The sequence below is a fragment of the Protopterus annectens genome, chromosome 1.part1, assembly GCF_019279795.1.
Source record: "Protopterus annectens isolate FY-2018-M chromosome 1.part1, PAN1.0, whole genome shotgun sequence".
NCBI classification, from domain to species: domain Eukaryota; kingdom Metazoa; phylum Chordata; order Ceratodontiformes; family Protopteridae; genus Protopterus; species Protopterus annectens.
This window is the reverse complement of record NC_056726.1, coordinates 1,834,010,360-1,834,024,035: the sequence shown is the minus strand read 5'-3', so window position 1 is coordinate 1,834,024,035 and position 13,676 is coordinate 1,834,010,360. Positions and strand designations below refer to the sequence as shown.

The window sequence follows — 13,676 nt, the reverse complement described above, 5'->3', positions numbered from 1 at the left end:
TAAGCTCTACGTTGTATGTGAGAAGCATGTGGGTGATGTATGGCATACCGTAAGCAACCTAAAGGCTTTGGTATACTGCCCAGACATCGGGCCCGCCTTGGCCGGGGAACCCTATTCTAACAAATACTGCAGCAGTGAAATGGAAGGACATAAGACTGTCTTGCAAGAGAGACTCAGTTGCCACTGTTGAGGTCAAAGAAGGATACAAGTTATTTTCCTGGAACTAAGGAATTTTGACATTTGTTGACTGGGATAGTCAGACTGGGCAAAAGCCCTTTTTCAGCGGAGGCCCGGGGAGAAAAGCTCCAGATTACAGCAAAACAAGATAATTTACATGGAAAACAAAATACAACAGAGAGAATATATTGAAACAAAATTAAAAAATAACTTTAGTTTGATATAAATGAGAATAAAATTACTATATAGAACAAAAGAAAAAGAAAATTAGAAATATTAACAAGAGACAGAGTTCAGGTGGTATAGTCACAAAGACATAACCAGTTGGTATTTAGATGTTGCTTGAGTATTTTTTGAAATTTATGGACATTGGTAATATTTCTGAGAGACATGGGAAGCTTGTTCCATTGGATGGCAGGAGAATAGCTATACAAATTTTGTCCAATTAATTTGTTAGCTTTGTGAATCTGTAATAAACATTGGTCAGAGCTTCTAAGGGATCGGGGAGAGAGGGAGAGGGATAAGTGCAGAGATGCTAGGGCAAGAGGAGGGTCTGTTCAGTATAGAGTGGATGAAAATAAGTAGAGAAAATAAGAGTGGATTAGGAAGCTCAAGCCAACCAATAATCATTGGAGCAAGGCAGTGGTGAGCTTTTGAAGGGAGATTAGCAGCAAATCTGGCTACTTTGTTGTAAGCGATTTCCAGTTAGAGGGAAGTAAAGACCAAGTTATTAAGTATTTGAGAACCATAGAACAGGTTGGGTAGCAAGTAAGCATGTGCAAGTGAAGTCCTAGAGTAAGGGGTGAGAAATTTTTTGTTTCTATATAGTAGGCCAAGTATTGGTGAGTTTTCTTAATACAGTGGTGAACATGCAGGTCAAATTTAAGTTGGTCACCTGAGATTACACCAAGAAGCTTTGTGCGAGTATCAGGAGTAATGGTAGTGTTACTTAGTGAAGCGATGGTAAAAGATTATTTAAGGTGGTACATGGGATTTACGGAGAAACTAGAGTAGTTTTGTGTTTTGGGGGTTGAGTATGAAATGGTTGTTAGCCACGATTCAGTGAGTTTGAAGGATTTTTGTGTGAGGGTACGTCAGTAAGGTTTTCAGCAACAGAAATGATAGTGGAGTCATCTGCATACTGAATGAGTGAAAACTGGGGGCAGGATTGGTGTAGTTGATTGGAAAAGATGTTAAAAAGAAGACATAAAACTGAACCCTGAGGGACACCCATTTTAATGGGAAGAAAAGGAGATACGGCAGACAGCCATTTGACAGACTGCTGCCAGTCAGTAAGGTAACAGTTAAACAAATAGACAGTTTCTGTAGACAGATTAAGTTGGGACAATTTTAAGAGAAGGCTGGAGGGACAGTGTCAAAGGCTTTAGAAAGAGACAGGACACTAGTTTACTGTCACCTCTGGCAAAGGAGATGGAGTCTTTAAAAAGAGAGGACAGCAGTAGTGGTATTATTGTGGGGTGGAAGCCATGTTGGGTAGAGGTGATCAGATTGTGTCGAGTGAGATAGGCTAATAATTATCTGTGAACTCAATGTTCAAGCATTTTGGAGAGGGGAGAGAGAACGGTTATAGGACAAAAATTAGAAAATTCTATTTAATTCCCTCCCTTGTGGATTGGAATTATTTCCTAATGGAGCGATTTATAAGGATGGAGACTGGGTATGCTATAGCTTTGACTGCAGTCTTTAGGAAGAGAGATGGCAATTTATCAGCTGACAGGGAACAGTTTTAGTTTAAGACTTTTTTTAATGTAGCCGGTAGGAACAGGTTGGAATGAAAAAGGCGAGTTGTGTAGTAGAAGGGGGTAGGGACAGGGAGACTGGGTGTATATGAAGTCTGCAAAACAGAACTGATGGAATCAATGAAGAAAGAAAGTACACTTACCATAAATGTAGATGTTAGAGTGTGTATTCACTGTTGCAGTCATTACATTTGGGTTATCTCCCTGCATGTAGCCCCCAGCCGGCCTGAAAACCAGAGTCTAGGATTCCTGCGTCGGATGCTGTCTCTTCTTCCATAACGTCAGGTCGTCAGGGGTATAAAAATGCAGCAGATGCCGTTTTTCTTGCCCCAGATATCAGGTGCTCCCACAAAGGGACGCAATTATATGTTATGTTACACCTCCATCAAAAAGCAAATACTCCAGAAAGCTTAAAACAAGAAGGAAAGGTAGAGCCAAGAGAAGTCAGGGGGCTGGAAGGAGGGTAACCAGGACTGCAACAGTGAATACACTCTAACATCTACGTTTATGGTAAGTTCATAGGTAGGTACTAGGCTATCTGCCCTAGGGCATTTATAAGCCTAGCCAGAGTGTATTTGGCTTCCGCCTCCCTATTAGATTCGCCTACTGTGCCTCTGTAAAGTAGGTCACAGAAGGTACCCTTTTAAGATTAGTTTACTATGCCTCTGTCTAGCAGGGACACAGAAGAGATCCCAGGGGTGAATTTGCGATTTCCCATCCACGCTTCCAGATTTCGCTTGAAGAGGGTCAGCGAGGGGCTATGTCCAACATGAATTGGGATTCTATTCCAGAGTGAGGGGAGCCTCTGGGAAATGAATCTGTCACTCCAGCATGTCCTATTTATCTTTGTGCTGAGGTTTAGGTCCCTGGAGCGTGTAGCTCTAAGGGACTTGGATTTTTTGAGGTGGAGCATGTCCATTAATTCTGGGTTTGACATGGCTTTGTACATCAGGCATAGATCGCCTCTGAGTAGGCGGTAAGCAACCGAGTAGAGCTGGAGTTTCTTTAGTCGAGCTGCATAGGACATCTGTTTGTAGCCCATGATTCTCTTGGTGAGGTACACAACTGTACTATGTTCTTCGTGTTTCACTGTTGCAGTCATTACATTTGGGTTGATTCCCAAAGATAAGGAAAGGAGGAGGAAGTTAGAGAACATTAGGGCCAGCTATTAAGCTTTGCAAAACTGCAGTGGCAAAACCAGCTCTGGATTTAGAAAAAATAAGCATGTGGCAATGCTTGGTGAAAGTATGTACAGAGCTCCAGGTAGCAGCTTCTAGGATGTCCCTGGTAAGACCCCTCTGAGAAAGGCTGTAGAAGTAGATGCAGCCCTGGTGGAATGTGATCTTATCCCCTGTGGGGTAGGTTTTCTATGGTACTTATAGCAGAAATTAATGCAATGGGCTATCCATTTAGAAATGGTTCGCTTTGAAATGCCCTTCCCCTCTGCCCCTGCAGCAAAGACAACTAGCAGCTGTTCATATTTTCTGAGAGACTTAGTCCTGTCCAAATAAAATCTAAGTTGTCTGTGCACGTCATTCTCCTTTGTTTTGTGGATTTGGGGAAAAAGGTAGGCAAATGAATGGACTGATTTAGGGCCACACTAGGCACCATCTTGGGCATAAAGGAAGGATTGGTCCTGAGGGAAACCCTGTCTGCATGGAAGATAATGAAGGGCTCCACTGCCATGAGGGCCTGTAATTCAGATGCTCTTCTTACTGAAGTGATGGTTAGAAGGAAGGCTGTTTTCCAAGAAAGGAATTTCAACTCTGCAGTTGCAGCTGGTTCAAATGTAGGGAGAGTGAGCTTTTCCAAAACAAAGTTAAGGTCCCAGGCTGGAGTAGGAGCTCACCTGGGGGGGGAAGGGAGGGTCTTAAATTTTTAGCCCCTCTGAGGAATTGCTTTAACAGGGGGCGAGAGAAGAGGGGTGGTTCAGGATTAGAATAAGCTGAAATTGTAGAGGCATGAATTTTAATCGACGAGAAGGATAAGTCCTTGTGGAGCATTTCTGTTATGTACTGAAGAATATGTGGTAAGCCGGGCACTGTAGTGCCCATACCCTGGGTATGGCTCCAGGAACAGTATCTTTTCCACATTTCAGCATATGATTGTCTAAGTACTAGGTCTCATTGCTTCCAGAATGACATCCAGCACCTGCTTACTGAAGGATTCTAATGGAGAGCTCAAGGAATTAGCCAGGCTGCAAGGTTCAGGGTTTGAAGCTGAGGGTGCAGAATCTGGCCCGCCTGCTGGGACAGCAGGGAAGTGGTCTGAGGTAGGTGCCATGGATCCATCATGCTGTGCAAGAGGGGGTACCAGTGCACCAGACTGTCCCCGCCAGCACTAAGTGTTGTCCTTGGTTTGTCCTGTTTGATCTTTAGCAGAACCTTCAAGAGGAGAGGCAGAGGGGGAAGGCATAAACCGAGAGGCTTTCCCAGGTAAAGGACAGGGCATCCACTTTCCAAGCTTGACTGTGGGGAGTCCTTGTGCAAATTTGTCCAATTGGTAGTTCTGGGGGGAGGCAAACAGGTCTATCTCTGGAGTCCCCCATTTGTTCCTCAAGAGGTTGAATATTTTTGGTTCCAGTTTCCATTCGTGTGGGTCCATGAAATTTCTGCTTAGGTCGTCTGCCAGTGAGTTTAGCTTGCCTGGCAGGAATTGAGCTTGTAGGTGCATTTGGTAGCTCACGGCTATGTTCCACTGAGCCATGGCTAGTCTGCAGAGAGGGTACAAGTGGGTCCCCCCCTGCTTGTTTATGTACCACATAACTGTGGTGTTGTCTGTCTTTACCAATAATTGTCCTGGAAGGATGTAGACTTTGAAGGCTGTCAGGGAATTCTGTACAGCTAACATTTCTTTTTGGTTGATATGCAGGTGCATCTGACTCCGGCTCCATTTGCCCTGAATGCACTGGTCTGCCAAGCGAGCCCCCCATGCATAGTCTGATGCGTCTGTTAGGGTTTGGGTGGCAAGGGGTAGATTGAAAGGGAGCCCCTTGTTGTGGTGGCAGGCCTCTGCCAACCAAAGGAACTCAGTCTTTATACAAGGAATGATAGGAATCATTGATTCCAGGTCCTGAGAATGTTGACACCATAGGCTTTTTAGATACTATTGTAGTTTCCTCATATGCAGTCTTGCATATGGAATTAGTAGAATGCAAGAGGCCATGAACCCCAAGGCTTGCAAAATTTTCCTTGCAGATAATTGGGTCTTTGTGGTTTGCAAAATTTTCCTTGCAGATAACTGGGTCTTTGTGGCCAGTAGTTTGAAGTAGGTTGTGACATAAACTTGTTTCTCTGGCGTGAAGTAAGCCATCTGGGAAGTTGTGCTCAAGCTTGCTCCCAGGAATACAATCTGTTGGCAGGGTACTAGATGAGATTTCTTTTTGTTTATGGTGTACCCCAGCGAGGTTAGATGTTTCTTTACGAATGCCAGATGTTTTAATAGCATGTCCTGGCTTTCTGCCTGAATCAGACAATCGTCCAGGTATGGGTACATCTGAATATTTCTCTTCCTGCAAAATGCAATGGCTGGAGCTAGACATTTTGTGAATACCCTAGGTGCAGTAGATAAGCCAAAGGAGTGCAGAGAACTGAAAGTGCATGGAACCTGCTCTGAAGCGTAGGCATTTCCTGTGAAATTCCTTTATTGGAATGTGCAGGAAAGCTTCCTTTAGGTTTAAGGTTGCCAACCAGGCATCTTTGCCTAGCATAGGAAGCAGCTGTTGAAGTGTTAGCATTTTGAATTTTGGGATTACCAAAAAGGTGTTTAGAATAGAGAGGTCTAGGACAGGATGCCAGCAGCTGTCTTTTCTGGGTACCACGAAAAGTCTTGAATAAAAAACTTGTCCCTTTCTTCTGCTGGGACAGGTTGAATAGCCCTGATACTTGAGAGAGAAAACCTGCTGTTGAGCCTCTGCCCACTGATTTGGGGGTAGGTCTGGCAAACTGTTTGAGGTTGGTAGGGTGTGGAAGTGGAATCTGTATCCTTGGGAAACTATATTTAAAACCCATTTGTCCTTGGTAATGAGTTCCCAGTTTTTTTGCATGCAGGGTGCGCTTTCCTTCTAAGAGAGCAGGCAGTTGAGCAGGGCTTGGAAGGGTTGAGGTTAACTCATTGTGACATTTTTCCGTAAGGGGGGGTGTCTTACTACTACCTGCTTTGGAAGTGGGAGCCCCCCACTGCCTAGGCGTGTGTGTAGCCTGAGACTGTAACCTAGGTGGTCTGCTGTTCCTGGGTTTGGACTGAGAAGGCCTGGAAGAGACTGGAAAGGACCAATTCTTTGACGGCCAATGCCTACTAAATCTGGGAGGCTGTACTTGCAGGAAATACAGTTTGCATAGATTTAGCTTTTTTCCTCCATCTTTCTGAGGATGACTTCTGCTTTGTTGCCAAACAGGCGGTCTTGGTTTAAGGGAGCATCCAGTAATTTAGCTTTAACATGATCTGGCAAGTTTTGTTCCTTAAGCCAAGCATGCCTTCCAAGTACAGACCCAGTGACAGCAGCCCTGCAAGATGCTTCTATAAAGTCAAAACCACATTGCAAAGTATGTTTACCAACTTGTTCAGCAGAATGCATTAAATCCTGTAATTCTTTATGTTCAGCACAGTCCGGAATCAACATAATTTTTTGTTTAAGTAGTCCCATAATATGCTGCTGATACGTTAACATATGAAACTGGCAATTTAAGGCCCTAATGGCCAAAGTAGCAGAAATATATACCTTCTTACCCAATCTGTCCAAGGCCCTAGAATCTCTATCAGAGGGGGTAGGTTTTTTGGCAGCAGTAGCCTTAATGCCCTTTGGTCCTTGGGAAATGGTCTCTGGATCCGCAGTAGGATTCTTGAAGAGGAACTTGTGAGAGTCAGGTAATACCGGTCAGGTTTTCTGGGAGCTGGAGGTAAAGTGTGTGGGGACAGGCTAGATTTCAAGAAGGCATCGTCTACAATGTCCAGAGCAGGCGGTATAGCCAAAGGCCTGTGTTGAGGGAGGAATAAGAATTCCCTATGCCTCTTTTTGGAGTCAGTAATCCTGGCTTTCCCAGCGAAAATGCTTCCTAAGTGTGTGCAAAGTTTCACCAAAAGAAAAATCTTCTGGAGGGGAAGTAGATGGAATGGCATCCTCTGCATCAGAATCCTCATAGGTAGATAAGGGCAAATCCTGGTAATCAGAAGAAACAAAGATTTCAGAATGCTCATCAGAAGAATCAGAAGGAAAATCAGTTCTAGGTCTCAGAGGGGGAAGGCTGGCTTCCCCTAATTAAGTAATACGGTCTTCAGCCATTCTAAGCACTTGTTTTATAGGCATATGGGCCTGACCATGCGGTTTTCTAGGCATGGGTCGAGTTTTATGCCTGGATTTAGAAGATGGAGTCTGTTTAAAATACAAATCTGTAGGCCTGAATACACCCTCGGAAGCCGGTGCCTGCACAGCAGCTCAGGACCCATCCAAGGTAGAGACATCGGCAGGTTCCATAGTCAAAGAAGCATCTCGCGGCACACCAGAGTCTGAATGGGTCTCAGTAGAGGCCTACGAATCTGAAGTAGCGGGTATCAGGGGCTGCGAAAGCGCCCGAGTACCGATGAACTGGCGACTAGCTTAACAGAAGCATCATCAGCAGTTTTGGACCCATCTGTCTCGGTCTTTATCCTTACGTTTTTTTGGCATAATCAGTAGTTGGATGGCTTACCGAAGCCATTTCTGGACAGGTAAACAGAATACCAAAATAATCTACTGCGAAAATAGACAGACAATGAATTGTTCGGGGTTGAATAAGGCACAAAACAGACAGCGAGGGATGTCGTGGTCTGGGCCTAAGCAAGGGATGCAGTACGAATGAAAATCTGAGATATCTGCTTTCCACAGGTAAGACAATTGTTAACTTTTACTGACATCGGTTAAGAGCAAGAAAAAGGATCACCAACAGGGTACTTGACTTTTTTCGAAGACTTCGGTTCCGAAACTCGAAAATGAAAATTTCAGGAGTCAGTCGACCGGCACTTGCGAACTGCTTCTGTTTCAGGCACTACGTGGCAAGAAAGACTGATGTAATGGTGTCGGCTGCATGTTTTATACCCCTGACGACCTGACGTCATGGAAGAAGTGACAGCATCCGACGCAGGAATCCTAGACTTTGGTATTCAGGCCGGCTGAGGGCTATCTGCAGGCAGATAACCCAAATGCAATGACTGCAACAGTGAAACACAAAGAGCATTTAAAGATAGTTGCAGTTTCAAGGAGAGTATTCTTGGGGGGAAGGGTTAGGTGTAGAGGAATTGCCTGGGTAAAGAATCTGATTAACAATATTCCAACATTTTAGGGGGGTTTCTGGGTGTAGTGCTTTGATTAGTGTGGTGGAAGTTCTTTTTGTCATTGACAATCTGTTTTTTTTATCAGGTTGTGGATTTCCCTATATTGCAGAAAGCTGTCTGGAGATTTACTTTTGGTCCAAAATTTCCACGCATTATCTCTTTTGTGTATTAGAGACCTAGTGAAGTTAGAGAGACAAGGAGAATGCAAAGATTTTATTCAGACATTCTGCATGGGGCAAGAGAATTAAATTTAACTCCATCTTCCTTAACACACTTAAGTACTGCTTCATCCAGAGGTAGAGTAAATAAGAAGGACCATCTATAGCAAGGAGAGAGTGGTTAAAAAAAAAATCTCAGAGGTAAAGTCAGCTTACGGCATTCTTTAAATTTGTGAGGTCTAGAGTAATGGGGGGAGAATCGTTGGATGCAAACTGGACTATGAACACTTACGGAATCTGGTAGGGATTCACGGTAGTGACATAGCCGAGGACTAGAAACAAGAATCCAATCAATCAAACTTGAATTAGTGGGTTTATGGTGAAAAGTGAGGGACGAGATAAGTTGAGTAAACCCATACATGTTAATGCTAGGGGGAGTTAGAACAAGTGTATATGAGCTGAGAAACAGATGCTAGGTAGTCTACTGAAGAGTCAAGTTGATTTGAGAGTACAACTGTGTTAAGAGGAAAAGCAGAAATGGAAAATTTTCAGAGGTAAGGTTCTAAATAACTATAATTTAAATACGATTTGAGTGGAGAAAGCTAACTTTCAACAAGCAAAAGAGCTCAATTAGCTAGCTCGACATTTGGATCGACCATTTCCAATGGTGATAAACGAGATATGGGGCTAGACAGAGAGCAAGGCATTATAGTTGTGCAAGGTTCAGGTGCTCAAGGCACAGAGCACTGCCAAAAGGCCAGATAGGATCCGTTAGACAGTAGCAGTCAAACAGTCATATCAGATGGACTAGGATGAAACAAAATCACAAATGTCTGTCATTTAGACATTAATCATCAATGATTTGCCAAAAGTCACAAATTTTATAAGGAACAGACCAAAAATATGAGGCAAAAATCAGAATATTCATTGAAATTCTGAGAAGTTAAGAGGGATGCACATAATTGATACAATTCTCCCCTTCTAGCATCATACCCTGGCATTAGTCCTTCAGACAGATCTAGGAGTCTCTCATTTCTAGGGAAGACAACCTTTTTAGTAAGCTTATCCTACATACAGCCAGTGGGGAGGACAAGGGTCAAGCAGTGGTAGGTTCACATCCATGGCAGACTCTGACTTTTTCAAGCATGCCCTTTCTCCTCCACTTGCTAACTGGAAAACATGAAGCAATATTCGCTATAATCAACCTCTTGAGATGAAAGTATCTGCATACCAATTCTGTTGGGCTAGACAGCAATGCACTTAGGTTCACTACCCACTACCCCAAGCCCCTCCTTCTCACATTAAGTGTGCGCCTTTGGTCTAACTCAAAGGTGTTCCTCCTGCAGCAGCATGCAGGCCTAATCCCCTCACCCACAGACATACACATCCTCACTCAGAGTTGAGCCAGTGTCAGTTACTCACTCATACCCTAATGCAGAGGTCTCCTCCAGCACCCAGGCTGCTAATCCAACCCAGGTAAACTGTAATATAGTTGAGGCTTTCTCCATCTGTCAGAGGAACAACCTACTGTGGGAAAATATTTTGAGAGTTATATGGAGTTCAGTGTTAAAACAGTGTTTCCAGCTTTTGGTATGTGGTGGCCAGAGACTTAAAACTTTAAAATTGTATTTTTTGTTTTATTACACAAACATGCAAGTGGCACACACTATAAATACAAACAGTATATGCTACTGCTACATACATCTCAACAACCAGACATTTTCTACAACATTTAGTTCACTCAGTTCCAAATGGTAATTGTGCTGCAAACGTATACTTACAACCTGTCCTGTAGCTCACTGGTCTCCTGTATGGTTCCCAGTTTATTCACCATTGTCCTTATGTCTGCAGCTGTAGGGAAAAAAGAAATGTATTCAGAGTTCCAGATGTTTATGTACACATTTCATTCAAAAAGAAATTAATGAACTGCAAGGCTATTTTTACAAATACTGACCCACATTAAAGTAAAAACTGTGTGGTATGATGTATTTTTTATTTTCATTAAAACCCTACAAATATTTAACATTTTCTGCTTTTGGTTATTTCAAACATTCATTAAAACCCTACAAATATTTAACATTTTCTGCTTTTGGTCATTTCAAACAATTTTCAGACAATTTTCTTACATTCTACTAATTTGAATTTAGATTAGAGAGTACCCCGTTTAAAATTTTGACTACACAATACCACATAGGAAACACAAATAGGCTTCTCCATACTATGCCTCGGTTCATAGGTGTTTACTAAGCTAACTACCACAAGGGGCTTTTTAAGCCTAGCCATGCATCCCAAAATCTCTGACAAGTTAGTTACCCCATGCCACTATGGATTCTGTGCAGCATAGAATAAAGTTACGATGCCCTGTGGTAGGTGTTCAATGTGCTCATATATTAACAGCAGTGCAAAATTTACACATCCAGACCAAATAAGGTATTACGAGTTTAATATATTTGCTACTTGCAGTACAAAACAGGTTTATTTAGCCCACTTTAAGGAATGTTCCAAATTTTATACAGGAAAGACTGATAGGGCTTTAAGAGAAATAAGGAGCATGTTTATTACATACAAAAGGGAAGCACAACTAGTGCTTTGTCAAAATATGTACTGGCCACTGATCCTAGGCACACTTTTAAATTTCTTGTTATTGGTAGAGACCGAGACTACAGGAATCAAACTGAACAGATGGAAGCCAAGTGGATTATCAGGCTGAGGGGAAATTTTGGGCATGGGTTGAATGAGTCTGTATGCATTAAACCCAAACTGAAGTCAAGACCACAAGCCAGATGAGAGTTTTTGCCTCTGCATCTGCAATTATATATGTTTTCTTGTTAAATCAGTATTTTTCACCTGCTAATAGAAAGTTTTACATAGACTTCTTATATAGCTTTTTATGTTGCAGTTATATGTATACATTTTTATGTGCTGTTTAAATATATATTTTAGGAGTGTTTCTTTAAATGTTGTGGTCACGTAACTGAATACCGTTTCACTTCTCTATTTAAAAGCCAGTTTTGGTTTAATGTGTTTGTTATCTGATGAAGCAGCAGTAGCTGTGAAAGCATTTATGACCTACAATAAATTAAGTTAACCTGGAGAGTTGTGCCTTCCTTGGGTCCATCAGTGTTCTTGGATTATTTGCTTTAATTTTTGTTGGACTCTGCTGCTCTGGGAAGTTGGTGGTAGTTTTTCTTTGATGTCAGAGTTACTTGTTTTAGACTTCAATAACAAGACTTTATGGAAAAATAAAAATGCTACAGAATGTACAGAAGTCCACATAGATGAGACTTGTAAGAATTTGCATGCTGTAAATAACTGGTTATGACAGAAACATGCAGATTTATGGGTTAAAGAGAAAATAAATTCCAGCTCAGCTGACATGGCTAAAGTACTCAAAGACATATTGGGTGTAGCCAGTCAGAAAAAAAAAAAGGGTAACCGTACGGATCTATGTGGTATAGGGAATACCAGAATTGAAGGTCAAGTTAATTATCAGAATAAAGGGATTTACAGTTACAGATTTGGCAAATTATTTTTTTGTTTTGTTTAGCAGTCACTGTTCAGAGCTTTGTATTAAAGTGTTGCAATGCATAAATAATATCTTAAATACAGACAAGAGACAAAAAAGCATTCACAAGTATTAAATGCTTTGCTAGTTTACAGAATGTAAAATTTAAAGTCAATGCTACATTGTAAAAGTAAAGTCAAAAGTTGAGATCTCATGCATGAAGACGGTTAATCATAAATATTGTGTGTCATTAAAGCCACAGGTTCAACTCTTATGTTATTAGGGCAAACAAGTAAAGTTCCAGAATTAGATAAGTTCTACTATAGTAATAAAATGTGTATATTATAAAACGTCATGTACTTTTATAAAGGACATAGAAGTCAATTTCCAGATAAAGAAACTTCACATAACTTGTATAAAAAAAGATGTAAACTTCCAGAAACACACCAGTTTAAATCTGGTAGTAATCTGTGTATATATTTCATACAGAAAGTTTAACCCAGGGATCACTTCAATGGCTCTGCTGGACAGAAGGGGTGGCGAAAGCAGACATTCCGGCTAGGTTTATAAATGCCTTCGGGCAGATAGCCTACCTATGAACCTAAATTGCAGTTTACCAAGCACACCAGATCACATTAATTCAGCTTGCTGAGGTAGCTGCAAGACAGTACTGTATGCCATAAGGCAGTATGGTAAAAATCAATTTGATACATTTATGCAGTTGCAGTTCTAATTACCCAAGAAAACTGTAGACTATTAAAATTCTTGCAGTATTCAGTAGTATTGAAAAGTTAAATATCATCAGCTACGCAATTAAGGCTCATATAGGTATCTCAAGCAGAAGGTTATAAATCAAAGTAGATAAGGATGATGATGATTATGATGATAAGGGGGGGGGTTGATAGACAAAAACAAATTAGGATTCTGGATGCAAGCCCTTAAGGGGAACAGCAAGCAAACATGCAAGATATCATATTCATAAATTAAAACAGAACTGTAGCAGGCAGTGCAAATGGCACAAAAGGGCAGTATCAATCTACTCTGCTGGCAACCCACGTTCGGGAAAGGACTCGTGTTGTCAGTTGAGTTGACCGAAGAATGCTAGGATGAAGCAGCTGGTGGCCAGCTCTCCTATCCCATGGACAGGGTGAGAGTTAAAAGCAATGCCTTTGCCTCACAAGGCACAACTCCCAGGTAATGTTGCAGTTAACAAAAATTAAGTTGTATATACTGCAAAATAAAAATGGAAACTTACTATGGTTTGGTTTTCTTTTCCATTAATGTATGTGAACTCCTGTTGCAGTTTAAAATGGGATGATGACTTGATAAAAAGGTTTACAAAAAAATATAAGTGTCAGAGAATTAAATTACACTCCTGCATCAGCACCCACCAGCCTGTGTCTAAGGTTCAAATAGTCAAGGTAACAGATGCAGCTTTGAAAATGCTTCTGACACTACAAAGCTCTGCAACACAAGTAGTAATTCACCAGAGGGGCTCCAAATGGAGCTTTCTGGATTAACAAACTAGTCCATAGACACACTTTTGTTGCACAGTCTTCCATTCCAACCAGGAAATGATACTGCAATGATATCAGGTATGCAGATTCATTTTTTTTTTTTTTTTTAATGCAACAAAAATGCAGAACTCTTGTCATGTGCTACCACTCACTGTTGCTAAACAGAGCATTTATAACAGACTAGTGTCCAATATTGTGCAGTAGTTTTTTTTTTTTTTTTTATGGAATATGTTCAGAATTTCTTCTTGCA

General features: G+C 41.5%; 1 protein-coding gene across 2 annotated transcripts in view; it reads right to left on the bottom strand.

Annotated features, from left to right (window-relative positions):
- The window catches only part of STX12 (syntaxin 12), a 471,540-nt gene that overhangs the window by 317,252 nt on the left and 140,612 nt on the right, over positions 1-13,676 (bottom strand). For both annotated transcript variants that reach the window (XM_044084824.1, XM_044084825.1), the window contains exon 3: positions 10,186-10,255. In XM_044084824.1, the coding sequence (XP_043940759.1) occupies positions 10,186-10,255 (70 nt within the window). The remainder of the gene's footprint in view (positions 1-10,185; positions 10,256-13,676) is intronic.